The sequence below is a fragment of the Tachypleus tridentatus genome, chromosome 2 (assembly GCF_004210375.1).
Source record: "Tachypleus tridentatus isolate NWPU-2018 chromosome 2, ASM421037v1, whole genome shotgun sequence".
Classification (NCBI taxonomy): domain Eukaryota; kingdom Metazoa; phylum Arthropoda; class Merostomata; order Xiphosura; family Limulidae; genus Tachypleus; species Tachypleus tridentatus.
The window spans coordinates 70974403-70995142 of record NC_134826.1 but is presented as its reverse complement, the minus strand read 5'-3'; the positions used below and the strand labels follow the sequence as shown (position 1 = coordinate 70995142).

Genomic DNA, 20740 nt, shown 5'->3' with positions numbered 1-20740 from the left:
TATAGGTAATCTCGGGAATATGTATTTATATAAATATTTCCTCTGCTTGGGTGGGAATGGCTTAGAGTAAGCTAATATACAAAGCCTATACACGACAAATAAATCAATAAAAATGATAAAACATGAGACAGAAAGAGAGACAGTTGAAGGATGAATCAAGTTAATGAAAAAAGAATAAAAGAAGGAGAGAAAGAGTCAGATGAGGGTGACGGATACAGACAGATGGAGACGCGACAAGGCGAAGTGGAAAGACAGAAGAGAGAGATGGTGGTGAGAGCCTGTCTCTGATTTGTTCACGGCTAACAAAGACTAGTGCGTCTAGTTAACCTGATGTAGAAAGTAAGGAAGGAAGAAGACACTAGCACGTGAGCTTCTGTGTCTACTTTTATTTAGTTTTATGTTTGATGCATTGAGCGGAACACCCCCATCCAATGTTCGGGGAGCATTCATGTGTGATAAGCTTTAGTGCCACCTGCTGGGATACGTATATCGGCAGCCAACCGTGGCTATCAGTGCCCTATTAGCCACACCAACTACAGCGGCCCTCTCGTCTCACTTGAAAGTTCCCATAAAAAGGGTTATAATAAGCACTTTAGACCATCTTATCAGAATAAATCACCATTGTGTGTTTAACAGTAGCTTAAATTAACACAGATTATAAGTTGGAGCCACTAATATATAATTTTTACCTTGACCTAGCTGTTAGGTATACTTTCCTTATAAAGTCCGTTTCTTTATTTTTGTTGAACTTCGCGCAAAGATGCTCCACGGATATCTGCCGTCCCTAATTTGTAAATAATAGACCAGAGTCTATCAACCAGTAAACAACACCCACCGTCAACTCTTGAATTACCAATGAATAGTGGGATTGATCGCGCATGATAACGCCCTCATAGCTGAATAGGCGTGTGTGTTGGGCGATGGGTATCGCACCCGCTGCGAGTACCCTAATCACTAGATCATTGACAGACCTATATGTCCTGTAGAAGTGTTAATAAAATCTTCAGGAAACTGTATACACGTATAATATAAACAAAGTTTGTAGTCACGTGGCAATAGTTTTTCTTATTAAGATCCACGAAACGTTGAGCATGACGTTTCATGCTCACATTGTCACATTGACAAACTCCGGTGATGTAACCCTAAAAAAAAAATAAACAAACAGAGAAACCTTTAGGCAACATAAAACAGTAATGGCGATCACAGCTCCATCTACCACGAAGTTTCTTTGCGATGGTACATTTTGTTCCTTGCAAGCTCTTACTGCAGTTATTGGACGGGTCGGTGCGAAAGGACAAGTCGGTTCTTCCTCGCCCCTTGTAAATGAGACGTGAACGGCAGGATGAGGGCTAGACACGTGGCGTTTATCTTACTATCGTGTTGATTCTAGTGGGTGGTGACAAAGACGGTACACATTTCTAACCCGACTCTACAGCGAACGAACATCTTCCAACAACCTACTTAACTGTCTTAGAATTCTGTGTTACTTCATCCTCAGTTTTCCAAAACAAGCGTCTTACATGTTCAGTGTAGAGATAAAAAACACGGAAGCTAGAACAACTATATGTAGAACAGTTGAAGATAAAACAAAGAAAAAAGAGACATTACTGAATTGAGAAACAGAATAATTATCATTCGAGCAACGGAAATAATTTGTCAAAACTCATGTTGAAGATATGTTGAAGTGTTTGTTTTTGAATTTCGCGCAAAGTTACACGAGGGCTAACTGCACTAGCCATCGTTAATTTAGCAGTGTAAGACTAGAAGGAAGGCAGCTAGTACAGATAGCCCTCGTATAGCTTTGCGAGAAATTCAAAAACAAACAAACAAACAAGAAAAACATGGCCATGAAGGACCTGACTTTTTGTAAAATACTTTAGAAAATTATACGTGCGTGTTTTATTATAAAGTCATTTCGAGCTATCTGCTGAGCTCACTGAGGGGAATCTAACCCCCGATTTTAGCGTTGTAAATCCGTAGACTTACGGTCGTACTAGTGGGGCCCTTTGGTTTAATTTGGTTCCAATACTTTATGGGTCCAGCATGGCCAGGTGGTTAAAGCGCTCGATTCGTAATCCGATGGTCGTGGGTTCGAATCTCTGCCGCACTAAACATGCTCGCCCTTTCAACCGTGGTGGCGTCATAATGTGACGGTCAATCCCACTATTCGTTGGTAAAAGAGTAGCCCAAGAGTTGGCGGTGGGTGATGATGACTAGCTGCCTTCCCTCTAGTCTTACACCGCTAAATTAGAGACGGCTAGCGCAGATAGCCCTCGTGTAGCTTTGCACGAAACTCAGAAGAAACCAAACAAATCAATGCAGTAAATAAGAAAACCAGAAAACAAACTACATCTTAGATGTACATTTGTTTCAATAAACTTTTCACAGGGAAACAAGTCACGTTTTTAACCCTTCAAACTGTAAGATATTGTTCGGTCCTTCTATACATGGTTCTAAGATATTGTTTAACGTAGTATATTTCGTACTTGATGGTGGTCACGGTCCACCGGTGGGTCAGGGATAAGTTTCCGGACTTACAACTCTAAAATCCGGGGTTTAATTCCCCGCGGCTGTCGAAGCAGAGAACCAGTTGTGGCTGTAAAAAAGTAAACGGTATTTACTAAATAACGCTTGTCACACGCATTTTAGGTAATATAAGCTACTGTTCTGTGAACAAGAGCGCTTATTTTGGTACATAAAAGCAAACCAAAAATTCGTCAGAAACTACACACTGACTCGGGTTCGACAGAAGCGCGTTGTATGGAAGAGCTGATTTGGCGCCATAAGGCGTGCGCTAGAGACGTTACGGATTCTCTTGTCTACAGTAATAAGAGTTATGATAAGGCAGAGATTACTCTTAACCGCAAAATAAAACAAGGTCTTTAAAGTTGAAAGATAAAGACAACAACAACAATAACAAAACAGTTGAATTTATTTTTCACGTTTTTCTGAAACAACGAGAAGAAAGCTCTTTTCTAAAACCAACGCAACGACCACGTTTCATCTTAGTAACTAATTGATGGCTATCGTTTTAGAATCATACTTTGCGACAGGATATCGATTTTATTTTATTTGAATATAGGTAACAAGTAAACATTTACATACCTTATCTGTTCCTTATAATTAATTAGCACGTCCACTCTTAAACAATAACCAGATCTATACTACCATACTGTTTCGCTTTTGAACCACATTTCTACCAGATAGCGCTTCTCTTTACAAATATGTGAACTGTCGTATAAATAATCAACATAATTATTTCAGCTTAGAATTAAAAATAACTAAAGCTTTAATTTAGAGTCGTATTTAAGGAAGTAATGAGATGATAAATAAATGCGTTAAAAAAGTGTTAAGTTCACCGTCGCTGTAATGTTCTCAAATACTGACGGATTGGTTTCGGTTGTCGGAAATTTTATGGACGAAAAATCATTTTGGTACAACAAAAACAAATGAATCGAAAGAGTGATTCTTACCAGTCATAGCAGGAGCGTAATGCATTTCAAAAAATACAAACACTGAGAGTGCGAAATGTGTTAATGTAGTAAAGTTCGCTTACCTTCTCATTCTGATAGGCGGTCACAGCAATAAACTGAGTCTCTTCAAATACGTAAGTTCGAAACGTACTGTACGGCAGCTTAAGGATATCGTTTGCCCTTACAAGATGGAACCTGGGTTGGTACTTGTGCATGGAGTTGAGGATCGTCTAATAAGAAGAAAAAAATCGAATATATCTAGATCCAGTAATGGAAAGGAGACACAAACATGTCAAGGAATCGCTAACAAAAGTCCAGTTTTCAAACATCGTAAGACAAGTCTTTTTTTCTGAGAAGACTGTGAGGATGATTAACAAAAAGTCCACTTTTGAAACGTTGTAAGGTAAGCCTTTTTCGGGGGGGGGGGGTAGACAGAGAAAACTATGGGAATTGTGGGTTGTTTCTGGTACACATATGGTAAACAAAAATCACAAGAAGGAAACACATCTGTTGTCATTGTTTTCTTCAATTCAATTTGTCTTATAAATACTTATATGACCTAAAATTAAACGATGCATTAACAATTATTATAATTTATTTTTACTGTAAAGGCCCTGTGTTCCATTTATTTAACAAATTATTTTTCCTTTCCTAATAACTCACAGTCAGCAAGGTTTAGGATGAGACGAACCTTTTTTCGTAATTGTTTAAATTTTTTGTGACAGACAAACAAGGGCACTTTGGGACCAGGAAAGCAAGGACCTGAGTCCACTCAACCCTATATACGTCACTGTTTAGATATGATATTTGTAAATATCATTTATTCGTTAGTTTATTCTATTCTAGTTTTTACTAAAAAAACACGTACTTAGATAACACCATTAAAATATTATAGCTTTAGAAAAGACTGGATGAGAAGTATATGTTTCTATATTTTAAAACCTCTTCATATTACATGTATATATGAGAGAGAGACAAACATAGAGACAAAGAAAAACCAACATCTTGAAAAATAAGTTCAAAAACTGAGACTGTTATCACTCGAAATGAATAATATTTTCCACAAACAGAATCCTAAACATTAAATCAATCTACCGTCGAGCTATTGACACAATAAAATTACAATTATATCATTTGTCAGGAAAAGTGCTAAAAGATGCCGTTGTAAAGTGAAAATGTCCGTGGTAACACCTCTCAAATATGTTGAAGATATTCCATCAATTAAACAACGTAGGTGAAGAACAAGACAGCTAGCTAGGAAAATCAAATAACATCCCAAAACATATGTTCGTTATCCCTAAAAGAAACGTTAAAACGATGTTCGATTTAGCATCCCAGTCCGAGCTGAATCTAGACCTTTTTACCTAGATAGACCCCCTAGTGACTTACATCGCTACAAACAGGGTAGCCCATTATGTAGCTTTGTGCTTCATTACAAACAAACAAATAAACCACCCGGAGAGAGTGAATAAAAATTAAAATTCGACAAAATTGAAAATACTTTAATTAAAAACAAAACAAAATAGTTAACACTTTCCAGGAGAATTCCTTCTGTATGCATCCTGAATTTAATACTGATCGCAGTAGAAATGTTTTGGTTGCAAAGACCGTTCTTAATATGTGCATCTGTCTAACGCCAGATGTCCGTCTTAGACCATTATTACAAGATAAAACCTCCATCAAGATAGTTCAATGATAACTGAGGATCCATCTTCCTCTACTGGCTTCATCAGGCGTCTGAATCATGATTTTATTCAAAACAAAATGGAGTTCTAAAGTATCCCTCTCCTAATATAACAGAAGCTCCTTAGCCTCAATCTTAAAACACACAAATAACTTTTCCTCAACATTAAAACACCTAAATAACAACTGTTACTCAACCTTAAAAGCCACAAATAACAACTGTTACTCAACTTTAAAACACAGAAATGGCAACTGTTCCTCAACATTAAAACACAGAAATGACAACCGCTCCTCAATCTTAAAACGTATAAATGATAACTGTTCCGTGGCCTAAAACAACATATAAAACAACTGTTCCTCAACCTTAAAACATGCAAATAACAACTGTTTTTCAACCTTAAAACATGCAAATAACAATTGTATATCAACCTTAAAACACATAAATAACCACCGTTCCTCAACCTTAAAACACGTATATAACAACTGTTCCTCAGTTTTCAAATGCAGAAAATGTCTTAGAATCGTTTGTTCACAAACAAAAATTTGGAAAGTGTCGATCAAGTGATGAACACAAGACAAAAGTTAAAGCTTGTCTTGATGATATAGTTTTAGCAAGTGGACAGACGGACAAGAAAGACATAAGCAGTTATCCGAAAGATCAATAAAATGTGTGCGTGTGTGTGTGTATACATATATATAAACTATTCTGTGACTAAGTAAGCGAAACCACTTCACACAATACCTTCCCAATAATTATCAGTCTGCCACCTATATGGTAACATCTGTGTATATCCAGCAATAATCTGACCTTTCTGTCGAATCAATAACAAACAAAATAGTAAAATAAAAACAATAAAGCAGAAGTATGCAGATATATTATTGTATTGCATAGTATGTATATTTACGTGAGCAGTTCACGTAAATATATATATATATACTTACGCGTTCCTGGGCTCTAGTGGACAAATAAAGATGGGCCCAGTATGACCAGGTGGTTAGGGCGCTCGACTCGTAATCTGAGGAACGGGGGTTTGAATTCCTGTCACATCAAACATGCCCATCCTTTCAGTCGTGATGGCGTTATAATGTGACGTGCGTGTGTGTGTGTGTGTTTTTCTTATAGCAAAGCCACATGGAGAGGAATCGAACCCCTGATTTTAGCGCTGTAAATCCGTTGACTTACCGCTGTCCCAGCGGGGGACATAATGTGACTGTCAATCCCAATATTCGTTGATAAATGAGTAGCCCAAGAGTTGGCGACCACTAGCTGCCTTCCCTCTAGTCTTACACTGCTAAATTAAGGACGGCTAATGCAGATAGACCTCGTGTAGCTTCGCGCGAAATTCAAAACAAACAAACAGATCAAGACAAAGACCAGTTGCCAAGATACTGTTGTTTATTCACAGTAACTGTGTCCCTCAAAACAACTGTATGTAAAACTGTCAGAACCTTGTTACATGTGGCAGTATTAATATGGTTCTTGTTACATCTACCAGTATTTTATGTTCACGTACGTGATACAGTGTGTATTGTTGTGGTTTGTAGTATATAGTTCATGTTAACAGAATTCATGGCTCGCATCAATGGCACATGGTCGTGCCTGTTAACGCTATTTGTTGTTCACGTTAATAATATATGGTTCATATTAGTGATATGTATTTCGCGCTAACAGTATTTATTGTTGACGGTAAGGATATAATTCATGTTAACAGTATTTATGGTTCATGTTAGTGACACATGGTTCGTCTTAATAGAACTGACCGTTGAAGTTAATGGTGTGGTTCACGCTAATGGTATATAGTTAGTTAATGTATTTTATTGTTCACATTACGGTTCGTTGTAGTGGTATATTCACTATTAGAATTATCTTGTCTGAAGAATGAAAATAAACCTTGTTTTTAAAAACAGTCACACTAATTCTGTGTGATATACATACATCAGTTTAATCCATTTTAAGTGCCTTATTGAATACACACACACACACACACACACACACATACCAATTTAATTCGTTATAACCAGAAACAAGCCGAAACAAAAATAAAAAACGTTGCACCAATTGAAAGGATCTCAGGGTACAAGCTATAATGTGGGATATAAAATGTGCCCTAAGTGTCGGAGGTGACTAGAGATGTAGGACTCGCATTGCAGTGGAGATGCATCGTCTATCAGTCTCAACCTCCATTCGCCAGTCTCACATAAAGAAAGTAATGTTACAATATTTGAGATCTGATCAAATCCACAGAAGTGTTTTACGATACCTGTATAGCAGTGTCATGAAAGACGTTGAGATTTTTATTAAAAAGAGCTCCTGAACTAGACATCACCCGTCTCTAATTACACAACACAGAGTTTAGACATGAACACGCGTCAGTCGAGTTTTATGAAGTACTGTGATTAAAGTATTTCAACATGTTCAACGTTACACCGAAAGAGAAAAGAATGGTTAATATAATAAACATGTTTTTATTATCCAATTATTCGGTTATTTAGATTGCTAAGAAAACGTATATTATTTTACTTTTTTATATACCCAAAATTATAGCCAATCAGATGAAATACATGTATATATCTCTCCAGGGTCTGCGTAATTGATTTAAATCAGTTATTGTTTGGTTTTATTTTGAATTTCGCGCAAAGATAAACGACGATTATCTGCGCTAACCGTCCCCAATTTAACAGTGTAAGACTAGAGAGAAGGCAGCTAGTCAACAACACCCACCACCAACACTTGGGCTACTCTTTTACGAACGAATAGTGGGATTGACCGTACATTATAACACCCCACGGCTGAAAGGGCGAGCATGTTTGGTGTGACAGGGATTCGAAACCATGACCCTCAGATCGCGAGTCAAGTGCCTTAACCACCTGGCCATGCCGGGCTAAATCAGTTATGACTAACCAAAGTTAGCTCGAACACTTTTTAATTTAAGCATTACAATCACTTTGTTCTTTGAATAGTTGGATTCACATAACTTTTTAAAGCATTATAGTCATTACTTCTTTGAAACGTTATAGTCGCAGCGTCACAGTCACCTAAGCCACTTGGTTCTTTGGAATATATTAGTGAGCATGATGTTTAAGTGATCTTTCACGCATGAAAAATACGCGTGGTAAGTTTTTATATATCCACGTGATATTATCATGATTAGGCTTAAGGCTCTTTATGTTAGTTGGAGAAGACATGTATATCGTTTCCACATTATTAAGAATTCCCTGGTGGGAAGGTTAAGGATGTGGGCTTATGGCTGTCTTTGTAGCACAGATGTAACTAAAGGATATGATGATACGTAACTATGTGGTCTGATATCAAACAAGCAAGTTGTGGTAATATTACAAAGATGTATCATAAGATAACTATGTGATATGACGCAAAGATGTAGTTACGTGACCTGATGGGCAACCAATTTAAATAAGTGATTTGAAGAAAAAGTGTAACAAACTTAATCCATAATAATGTGATAAAATAGATATAATAAAGCTAACAACATTGAAAATAAAATGAAATCATTTATTCGACTATTATAAATTATTAATACAAAAATAAGATTAATTGGACATTACCCCCCATATGAGGGCTTACTTCTATATGTTGTGGAAGGTTTCAGTATAACTACATATAAACGTAGATATTTCATACATTAAAACATGAAATAAAAAATAAACTTAATATAGTTAGTTGAATATATTTACTTGACAACAGAACTGATTAAAGTGATTTGGCAATTACTTAATTATTTATAAAAAAAATATGTTTCTTCCACCAAAATATTATAGTTATTAGTCATTTTAAACATAATTATATATGTATATATCCACTTACTTATTCATCTGTTTTTAATTCAAATCAATAAAATACTGTTACAGATTGTATTTTTTAATTATTATAGTTTATTAATTATACATGTTTGTTCTGGAAGTGTATTAAAACGTTTCGCACACACAAACTGCCAAGGACTCAGCCCAGCTGTACCTCAGTACGGTTAGTACGGGCATTAACTAACACTTTCACTGATAAGCAGATAACAAAGTTTCGACCTTCCTAGGTCATCTTCAAGTTAACGAAGATCCTTTTTTATTTCAAGTGGGTTTCTCGTCATCAAGATTTAAGCTCAACTGTTGTTCTTTTCCTGGGTAATTCATAAGACCCTTAATTTATCATCGTCTTAATAACTAATGTAGACAGCTGCTTAAACAGAGGCCTAGACGGTTTAGTTGATTTATTTCCAACCATTGTCCTTACTGTATTTTTAAGGAGTATAGTTAAATGTATTTGTATGGAATCTGCGGCTAGTCTCCAAGCTATGATTACATTATTTGATAAAGTTGATGAAATAAGTGTAACAACATGGTCAGGTGAAATAAATGTGGTGATGGTGGCAGGTGGTGAGTTAATAATCTCTCCTCGTGGTCAACTGCTGAAATAGTTTTGACAACTTTACAGATTAAACTGTCGGTGTTTCGATCATAAAATGACGTCACGAAACTGGTAAACAACTTGTGAGGCAGGAAAACAGGTTGAAAAAAAAAAAAGAAGAAATGGCCATTGTGAGAGACTGAGCCGCTAGAGGGATGTTGCAGAAACAAAAACAATAGAAACGACATTCCATCATGTTTGTCCAACTACAGGACGCACTACATGTAATAACTGTGTTATCATGTTAAAAACATCCGGCACGAAAAGTATCAAAAGACAAAAGTTTGCTGGGTTTGTGACACCTGGAACATTTTATCACGACATTAGACTTACGTAACAGCGAGTTGAAACACAACTAGCGAAATAAAGTTATTCTCTTATAAAGTTTGCACTCTTATTGTTTTAGGAAACAAACTGGTTGCTCTTTATGTCGTTCTCTGTGGTTTTCCTCTACTCTTTATCTTTAGTCCAAGCGAGTTCACAAGCATGGAAAACCAAAGACTATGGAACAGTAAAACATCTAACTAACACGACTCACCGGTCTTTACGATATTTAATGTTTAACAACTTATTTAAATTAGAATCAGTATTTGTTTTGTTTTGAATTTCGCGCAAAACTACACGAGGGCTATCTGCGCTAGCCATCCTTATTCAGTAGTGTAAGACTAGAGGTAAGACAGCTAGTCATCACCACCCACCGCCAACTCTTGGGCTACTCTTTTACCAACGAATAGTGAGATTGGCCGTAACTTTATAACGCCCCCACGGCTGAAAGGGTGAGCATGTTTGATGTAACGGGAATTCGAACCCGCGACCCTCAGATTACGAGTCGAGTGCCTTAACCACCTGGCCATGCCGAGCCCAAAATAGAATCAAACGACACTTCCAGACACAAGCAACAAGTTGAAAGTAAGAATGACAAACTCGCTATCAATTTAGCTGTTTCACTATGTATCTCTCTCTTCATTACCAAACAGATATTTGCAAAAGCTGAAAACAAAAACAATAAATCAGACATATTAAGTTCGTCAGAGCTTCACCTCGTACATAATTCTAGAGATACAGATAGGCAAGCTGAAATAGTCTGTTGAAGCAGATATATTCGAAATGATAAGACTGCTATCATGAATTCTTTTATTTTAGTATTTTTCATAACTGTAGTACCTAAAACCGTACATAACTGCTATCACTTTTCCTTCGCCTTTTTTTTTTTCACACTACTCTTCACGTATCCTCAAGTCATGCAGAGTCTGGTGTACCCAAACTGTGGATCTAAAAATCTGTGGTTCGCTATCCGTTGCCGCAAAAATGAGCTTCATGTGTTAAGGCCAGCGGTGTTCTATAAGAGTAGCCCAGACTAAGAATTGCTGATGGGTGTTTGAAGTTCAATATTACAAACATCTATCTGCATATATAGCTCTCTGTACGTGTAAGTGTGAAACAAAAAATAAAAATAAAATATTAAACTGTCCTTTGTTTGCTTGTAGTTGAGCACAAAGCTACACAATGGACTGTCTGTACTGTGCCCATCACAGGTATCAAAGTCATGTTTTAAGCAGTATAAGTCTTCAGATTTAGCACTGAACTACCAGGAGGTTAAGTGATGTTTTGCTTATTTATTTTAAAATAAAGCCAAACTGAGCTATCTGCTGTGTCCACAGCGGGGAATCGAATCCCGGATCTTAGCGTAGTAAGTCCCTAAAACTACCGCTGAACCACGGGAAAGTGGGGGAAGATGTAAATGTGCAACATCATTTTTCAAGTACAACTTTAGATAGACCTGGTGTATTACATATACTGTATAAGATAGACCTGGTGTATTACATATACTGTATAAGATAGACCTGGTGTATTACATATACTGTATAACGCTTATTTGATTTATGTTTAAATGAATCAAATAATTTTAACCCTGTTTCAGCATCACCATTGTTCTTTATACGGGGACTCATTTAATATCAACATTGGATTCGAAAGTACAAGTCTTGCTTTCACGGTAACCAGAACTCTATTGTCCTTTATCCTGCACTTCATATCAGCTGTCAGCGGTAACTTTACTTACTTATGCCGTTAAAACCCAGAATTCTATTCCAGCGGTGAACACAATAGAAAGTTTAATATTAGCTGTTTGTGTATTGCTCAGATATTACCCTGAATCTTGGTGATCTGAAATGGTTATCATTTTTCACCCCTGTTTCACTGCTTGCATGTGAACCACACATATAAAAATGTAGTTAGTTAGGTATGCGGTATTCTAATAGGAATTTTAAGACTCTGTATTTCAATTGGAAGAAAAAAAAATGCTTATTGGACCCGGTATATTTCTCCAAAATAAACAAACTCACTTACTGGGCCTTGTACATTCTGTTGAAATAAACTGACCAGTTTATTGGACCTTGTAGATTTCATTGAAATAAACGAACTCGTCTACTCTGTCAATTCGTTTAATAATTCTTTTTATATAACTTCACCTTCCTTAACCTATGATCTGTAGACCCCTAGAGGTCCACCAGAGTTCGCGATAGTAACGATCAAGTTTTTATATCATACCTTAACCTCCATATTTAAACCTCTTTTATGCACCATGGGATCAGAATCGGCAGACATGTCTGTCTCACCAGAGAATGGGTGAGTGAGGAAAGTAAAAAGTAATAATATTACTCACAAACGGATTACATAAAATTACACGAACTCCATCTTAACAATCAGGGTAAGTGGAATTTTATTAACAATGTTATCAGTGTCTATTTCTGAATATGTAAGGTGTCCTCCTATTTTAACCGTTTTTTATTTTATTATATATATATATTATTTTGTAGTACAGTCAGGAAATCATTTATATCACCCCTTCCAAACGTACTTTTGTCGTGTTACAGTTCTGCTATAAAACATAATAAATACAAACTCACACACAGATCACATAAAAATAGCGCAGCCAAACTTACAGGCACCCGGCAAATTCCAAATAAAATGAAGACGACCTAAGAAGGTCAAAACGTTGTTTTGTACTTTATTTTAATAAAAGTGTTAATACCCATACCAGCCATCTTGAGATACACTTTTACTTGAAGTGGGTTTCTCGTCATTACGAAGCGGCAAGCTCAACTGGGCAGAGCGTTCAAACATATTATACTGATATGCAGCATTTATGCCAAAGTTATAGTTGTCGTTTCTAGTTTTATGCTGTTAATCGGAGGTAAAACGACCAATCAACAGGAACCTACAACCAGCCATTCGCGATAAGGAATTAACTGTCACTCTTTTAACGTAACTTATAGCTCGGGAAATATTTTGCTGAACGCAAGGATTCGAATCCAGGTCGCCGGTTCCAAAATATAGATATCTAAGAAAGGGATACAGCGTTCATAGAACTTCATGTTATATAACGAACATGTACCAAACGTTTATTTTATATGGGTAAACAGATTCGTTAACGGATAGCCATAACGGATATTGGAGGTACTTACAATATAAATACATCCCGAACTGATTAGAAATATATAATTGATTGTATAGTCTGTCTGGGTACATCCTAAATCTTAACCCTAAAAACCCAGGTGGAATTTCGATTTGAAAAATCAAGAGTGCACGAAACAAATCTCGAGCATCTCGCTCGTTATATTAGGTATCAATAGCAATTCAGTTTGTGCTTGTTTTGTTGTTAAGCCCAAAATTATACAATGAGCTATCTGTGTTGTGCCCATCATTGGTATCTAAAGCCAATTTTTAGCATTACGAATCTACAGACGTATCGTTGAACCACCAGGGGAAGATTGAAAATATTGAAACGCGTTGAACTAGAATATTTTAAAATACAATTATAAAGCTAAACAAATAAATAAAACATACTTGATTCAGATCGTCGGGACAAGTAAGAAGGCCACATTTCGGTCTTAGATTTGTGGTAGATCGTGGGAGATTTGTAAGCTTAAAACGATGAAAAACGGGTTTCGATACACGTAGTGAGAACTGGAGATATAGTTTTTACGTTCAACACCAAACAAACAAACTATTATATGAAAAACATTGTCGTAACATAACATATCGGTTACGATTACTGGGGCCCATTTAAACAGTGTGATCTGGCGATGAGTCATTGGAATATCTAATATTCTAAACACTGTCTTACAAAGTAATCTGATTGGTAAAGCAAGCCCAAAATGAAACCGCCTAGATAAAACAACTGGTGCGTAAATAAAATATATACAAGAATTTATAGTAATGTTTCTACTACCGTCTAAAGTAGTACCAACAAGGGTAATGTTTCTACTACCGTCTAAAGTAGTACCAACAAGGGTAATGTTTCTACTACCATCTAAAGATTTACCAACAAACAAGGGTAATGTTTCTACTACCGTCTAAAGAAGTACCAACAAACAAGGGTAATGTTTCTACTACCGTCTAAAGAAGTACCAACAAACAAGGAGAATGTTTCTACTACCATCTAAAGAAGTACCAACAAGGGTAATGTTTCTACTACCATCTAAAGAAGTACCAACAAGGGTAATGTTTCTACTACCATCTAAAGATTTACCAACAAACAAGGGTAATGTTTCTACTACCGTCTAAAGATATACAGACAAGGGTAATGTTTCTACTATCATATAGTACCATTTAAACTAATGGTACATTTAAGAAGTACCCACAAACAAGGGTAATGTTTCTAGTACCATCTAAAATAGTACCAACAATGGTAATGTTTCTACTACCATCTAAAGTAGTTCCAACAAGGGGAATGTTTCTACTACCATCTAAAGAAGTACCAACAAACAAGGGTAATGTTTCTACTACCATCTAAAGAAGTACCAACAAACAAGGGTAATGTTTCTACTACCATCTAAAGAAGTACCAACAAACAAGGGTAATGTTTCTAGTACCATCTAAAATAGTACCAACAATGGTAATGTTTCTACTACCATCTAAAGTAGTTCCAACAAGGGGAATGTTTCTACTACCATCTAAAGAAGTACCAACAAACAAGGGTAATGTTTCTACTACCATCTAAAGAAGTACCAACAAGGGTAATGTTTCTACTACCATCTAAAGTAGTACCAACAAGGGTAATGTTTCTACTACCATCTAAAGATTTACCAACAAACAAGGGTAATGTTTCTACTACCATCTAAAGATATACAGACAAGGGTAATGTTTCTACTATCATATAGTACCATTTAAACTAATGGTACATTTAAGAAGTACCAACAAACAAGGGTAATGTTTCTAGTACCATCTAAAATAGTACCAACAATGGTAATGTTTCTACTACCATCTAAAGTAGTTCCAACAAGGGGAATGTTTCTACTACCATCTAAAGAAGTACCAACAAACAAGGGTAATGTTTCTAGTACCATCTAAAATAGTACCAACAATGGTAATGTTTCTACTACCATCTAAAGTAGTTCCAAAAAGGGGAATGTTTCTACTACCATCTAAAGAAGTACCAACAAACAAGGGTAATGTTTCTACTACCATCTAAAGAAGTACCAACAAGGGTAATGTTTCTACTACCATCTAAACTAGTACCAACAAGGGTAATGTTTCTACTACCATCTAAAGTAGTACTAACAAGGATAATGTTTCTACTACCATGTAAAGGAGTACCAACAATGGTAATGTTTCTACTACCATGTAAAGAAGTACCAACAAACAAGGGTAATGTTTCTACCACCATCTAAAGTAGTTCCAACACACAAGGGGAATGTTTCTACTACCATCTAAAGAAGTACCAACACACAAGGGGAATGTTTCTACTACCATCTAAAGAAGTACCAACAAACAAGGGTAATGTTTCTACTACCATCTAAAGATTTACCAACAAACAAGGGTAATGTTTCTACTACCGTCTAAAGATGTACAGACAAGGGTAATGTTTCTACTATCATATAGTACCATTTAAACTAATGGTACATTTAAGAAGTACCAACAAACAAGGGTAATGTTTCTAGTACCATCTAAAATAGTACCAACAATGGTAATGTTTCTACGACCATGTAAAGGAGTACCGACAAGGGCAATGTTTCTACTATAATGTAAAGAAGTACCAACAAACAAAGGTAATGTTTCTACTACCATCTGAAGTAGTACCAACAAGGGTAATGTTTCTACTACCATCTAAAATAGTACCAACAAGGGTAATGTTTCTACTACCGTCTAAAGTAGTACCGACAAGGGTAATGTTTCTACTACCATCTAAAGAAGTACCAACAAACAAGGGTAATGTTTCTACTACCATCTAAAGTAGTACCAACAATGGTAATGTTTCTACTACCATGTAAAGGAGTACCGACAAGGAGAATGTTTCTACTACCATCTAAAGAAGTACCAACAAGGGGAATGTTTCTACTACCATCTAAAGATTTACCAACAAACAAGGGTAATGTTTCTACTACCGTCTAAAGAGGTACCGACAAGGGTAATGTTTCTACTACCGTCTAAAGAAGTACCAACAAACAAGGGTAATGTTTCTACTACCATCTAAAGTAGTACCAACAATGGTAATGTTTCTACTACCATGTAAAGTAGTACCAACAAGGGTAATGTTTCTACTACCGTCTAAAGTAGTACCAACAAGGGTAATGTTTCTACTACCGTCTAAAGAAGTACCAACAAACAAGGGTAATGTTTCTACTACCGTCTAAAGAAGTACCAACAAACAAGGAGAATGTTTCTACTACCATCTAAAGAAGTACCAACAAGGGTAATGTTTCTACTACCATCTAAAGATTTACCAACAAACAAGGGTAATGTTTCTACTACCGTCTAAAGATATACAGACAAGGGTAATGTTTCTACTATCATATAGTACCATTTAAACTAATGGTACATTTAAGAAGTACCAACAAACAAGGGTAATGTTTCTAGTACCATCTAAAATAGTACCAACAATGGTAATGTTTCTACTACCATCTAAAGTAGTTCCAACAAGGGGAATGTTTCTACTACCATCTAAAGAAGTACCAACAAACAAGGGTAATGTTTCTACTACCATCTAAAGAAGTACCAACAAACAAGGGTAATGTTTCTACTACCATCTAAAGAAGTACCAACAAACAAGGGTAATGTTTCTAGTACCATCTAAAATAGTACCAACAATGGTAATGTTTCTACTACCATCTAAAGTAGTTCCAACAAGGGGAATGTTTCTACTACCATCTAAAGAAGTACCAACAAACAAGGGTAATGTTTCTACTACCATCTAAAGTAGTACCAACAAGGGTAATGTTTCTACTACCATCTAAAGATTTACCAACAAACAAGGGTAATGTTTCTACTACCGTCTAAAGATATACAGACAAGGGTAATGTTTCTACTATCATATAGTACCATTTAAACTAATGGTACATTTAAGAAGTACCAACAAACAAGGGTAATGTTTCCAGTACCATCTAAAATAGTACCAACAATGGTAATGTTTCTACTACCATCTAAAGTAGTTCCAACAAGGGGAATGTTTCTACTACCATCTAAAGAAGTACCAACAAACAAGGGTAATGTTTCTAGTACCATCTAAAATAGTACCAACAATGGTAATGTTTCTACTACCATCTAAAGTAGTTCCAAAAAGGGGAATGTTTCTACTACCATCTAAAGAAGTACCAACAAACAAGGGTAATGTTTCTACTACCATCTAAAGAAGTACCAACAAGGGTAATGTTTCTACTACCATCTAAAGTAGTACCAACAAGGGTAATGTTTCTACTACCATCTAAAGTAGTACTAACAAGGATAATGTTTCTACTACCATGTAAAGGAGTACCAACAATGGTAATGTTTCTACTACCATGTAAAGAAGTACCAACAAACAAGGGTAATGTTTCTACTACCATCTAAAGTAGTTCCAACACACAAGGGGAATGTTTCTACTACCATCTAAAGAAGTACCAACACACAAGGGGAATGTTTCTACTACCATCTAAAGAAGTACCAACAAACAAGGGTAATGTTTCTACTACCATCTAAAGATTTACCAACAAACAAGGGTAATGTTTCTACTACCGTCTAAGATGTACAGACAAGGGTAATGTTTCTACTATCATATAGTACCATTTAAACTAATGGTACACTTAAGAAGTACCAACAAACAAGGGTAATGTTTCTAGTACCATCTAAAATAGTACCAACAATGGTAATGTTTCTACGACCATGTAAAGGAGTACCGACAAGTGTAATGTTTCTACGACCATCTAAAGTAGTACCAACAAGGGGAATGTTTCTACTATAATGTAAAGAAGTACCAACAAACAAAGGTAATGTTTCTACTACCATCTGAAGTAGTACCAACAAGGGTAATGTTTCTACTACCATCTAAAGTAGTACCAACAAGGGCAATGTTTCTACTATAATGTAAAGAAGTACCAACAAACAAAGGTAATGTTTCTACTACCATCTGAAGTAGTACCAACAAGGGTAATGTTTCTACTACCATCTAAAATAGTACCAACAAGGGTAATGTTTCTACTACCATCTAAAGTAGTACCGACAAGGGTAATGTTTCTACTACCGTCTAAAGAAGTACCAACAAACAAGGGTAATGTTTCTACTACCATCTAAAGTAGTACCAACAATGGTAATGTTTCTACTACCATGTAAAGGAGTACCGACAAGGAGAATGTTTCTACTACCATCTAAAGAAGTACCAACAAGGGGAATGTTTCTACTACCATCTAAAGATTTACCAACAAACAAGGGTAATGTTTCTACTACCGTCTAAAGAGGTACAGACAAGGGTAATGTTTCTACTATCATATAGTACCATTTAAACTAATGGTACATTTAAGAAGTACCAACAAACAAGGGTAATGTTTCTAGTACAATCTAAAATAGTACCAACAATGGTAATGTTTCTACGACCATGTAAAGGAGTACCGACAAGTGTAATGTTTCTACTACCATCTAAAGTAATTCCAACAAGGGGAATGTTTCTACTACCATCTAAAGAAGTACCAACAAGGGTAATGTTTCTACTACCATCTAAAGTAGTACTAACAAGGATAATGTTTCTACTATCATGTAAAGAAGTACCAACAAACAAGGGTAATGTTTCTACTACCATGTAAAGGAGTACCAACAATGGTAATGTTTCTACTACCATGTAAAGGAGTACCGACAAGGAAAATGTTTCTACTACCATGTAAAGAAGTACCGACAAGGAGAATGTTTTTACTACCATCTAAAGTAGTTCCAACAAGGGGAATGTTTCTACTACCATCTAAAGAAGTACCAACACACAAGGGGAATGTTTCTACTACCATCTAAAGAAGTACCAACAAACAAGGGTAATGTTTCTACTACCATCTAAAGATTTACCAACAAACAAGGGTAATGTTTCTACTACCGTCTAAAGATGTACCAACAAACAAGGGTAATGTTTCTACTACCGTCTAAAGATGTACCAACAAACAAGGGTAATGTTTCTACTACCATCTAAAGATTTACCAACAAACAAGGGTAATGTTTCTACTACCGTCTAAAGATTTACCAACAAACAAGGGTAATGTTTCTACTACCATCTAAAGATTTACCAACAAACAAGGGTAATGTTTCTACTACCGTCTAAAGATGTACAGACAAGGGTAATGTTTCTACTATCATATAGTACCATTTAAACTAATGGCACATTTAAGAACTACCAACAAACAAGGGTAATGTTTCTAGTACCATCTAAAATAGTACCAACAATGGTAATGTTTCTACGACCATATAAAGGAGTACCGACAAGTGTAATGTTTCTACGACCATCTAAAGTAGTACCAACAAGGGCAATGTTTCTACTATAATGTAAAGAAGTACCAACAAACAAAGGTAATGTTTCTACTACCAGCTGAAGTAGTACCAACAAGGGTAATGTTTCTACTACCATCTAAAGTAGTACCAACAAGGGTAATGTTTCTACTACCGTCTAAAGTAGTACCGACAAGGGTAATGTTTCTACTACCGTCTAAAGAAGTACCAACAATGGTAATGTTTCTACTACCATGTAAAGGAGTACCGACAAGGAGAATGTTTCTACTACCATCTAAAGAAGTACCAACAAGGGGAATGTTTCTACTACCATCTAAAGATTTACCAACAAACAAGGGTAATGTTTCTACTACCGTCTAAAGATGTACAGACAAGGGTAATGTTTCTACTACCATCTAAAGATTTACCAACAAACAAGGGTAACGTTTCTACTACCGTCTAAAGATGTACAGACAAGGGTAATGTTTCTACTATCATATAGTACCATTTAAACTAATGGTACATTTAAGAAGTACCAACAAACAAGGGTAATGTTTCTAGTACCATCTAAAGTAGTACCAACAATGGTAATGTTTCTACGACCATGTAAAGGAGTACCGACAAGTGTAATGTTTCTACGACCATCTAAAGTAGTACCAACAAGGGCAATGTTTCTACTATAATGTAAAGAAGTACCAACAAACAAAGGTAATGTTTCTACTACCATCTGAAGTAGTACCAACAAGGGTAATGTTTCTACTACCATCTAAAGTAGTTCCAACAAGGGGAATGTTTCTACTACCATCTAACGAAGTACCAACACACAAGGGGAATGTTTCTACTACCATCTAAAGAAGTACCAACAAACAAGGGTAATGTTTCTACGACCATCTAAAGTAGTACCAACAAGGGCAATGTTTCTACTATCATGTAAAGAAGTACCAACAAACAAGGGTAATGTTTCTACTACCATCTAAAGTAGTACCAACAAGGGTAATGTTTCTACTGCCATCTAAAGTAGTACTAACAAGGAAAATGTTTCTACTACCATGTAAAGGAGTACCAACAATGGTAATGTTTCTACTACCATGTAAAGGAGTACCAACAATGGTAATGTTTCTACTACCATGTAAAAGAGTACCGACAAAGAGAATGTTTCTACTACCATGTAAAGGAGTACCAACAAGGGGAATGTTTCTACTACCATGTAAAGGAGTACCAACAAGGGGAATGTTTCTACTACCATGTAAAGAAATACCAACAAAGAGAATGTTTTTACTTCCATCTAAAGAAATACCAACAAGGGTAATGTTTTTACTTCCGTCTAAAGAAGTACCAACAAGGGTAATGTTTTACTACCGTCTAAAGAAGTACCAACAAATAAGGGTAATGTTTCTACTACCATCTAAATATTTACCAACAAACAAGGGTAAGCTACAATCTGTTG

The 20740-nt window shown here is 36.0% G+C and overlaps 1 protein-coding gene across 4 annotated transcripts in view; it reads right to left on the bottom strand.

Moving 5' to 3' along the window:
* LOC143244182 (T-box transcription factor TBX3-like) overlaps positions 1-20740 on the bottom strand; it is a 51311-nt gene that overhangs the window by 12732 nt on the left and 17839 nt on the right. For all 4 annotated transcript variants that reach the window (XR_013024939.1, XM_076488408.1, XM_076488407.1 and 1 more), the window contains exon 3: positions 3557-3703. Coding sequence is in view for 3 of the 4 variants with exons in the window: in XM_076488408.1 (XP_076344523.1) it covers positions 3557-3703 (147 nt within the window). In the remaining variant the exon portion in view is untranslated. The remainder of the gene's footprint in view (positions 1-3556; positions 3704-20740) is intronic.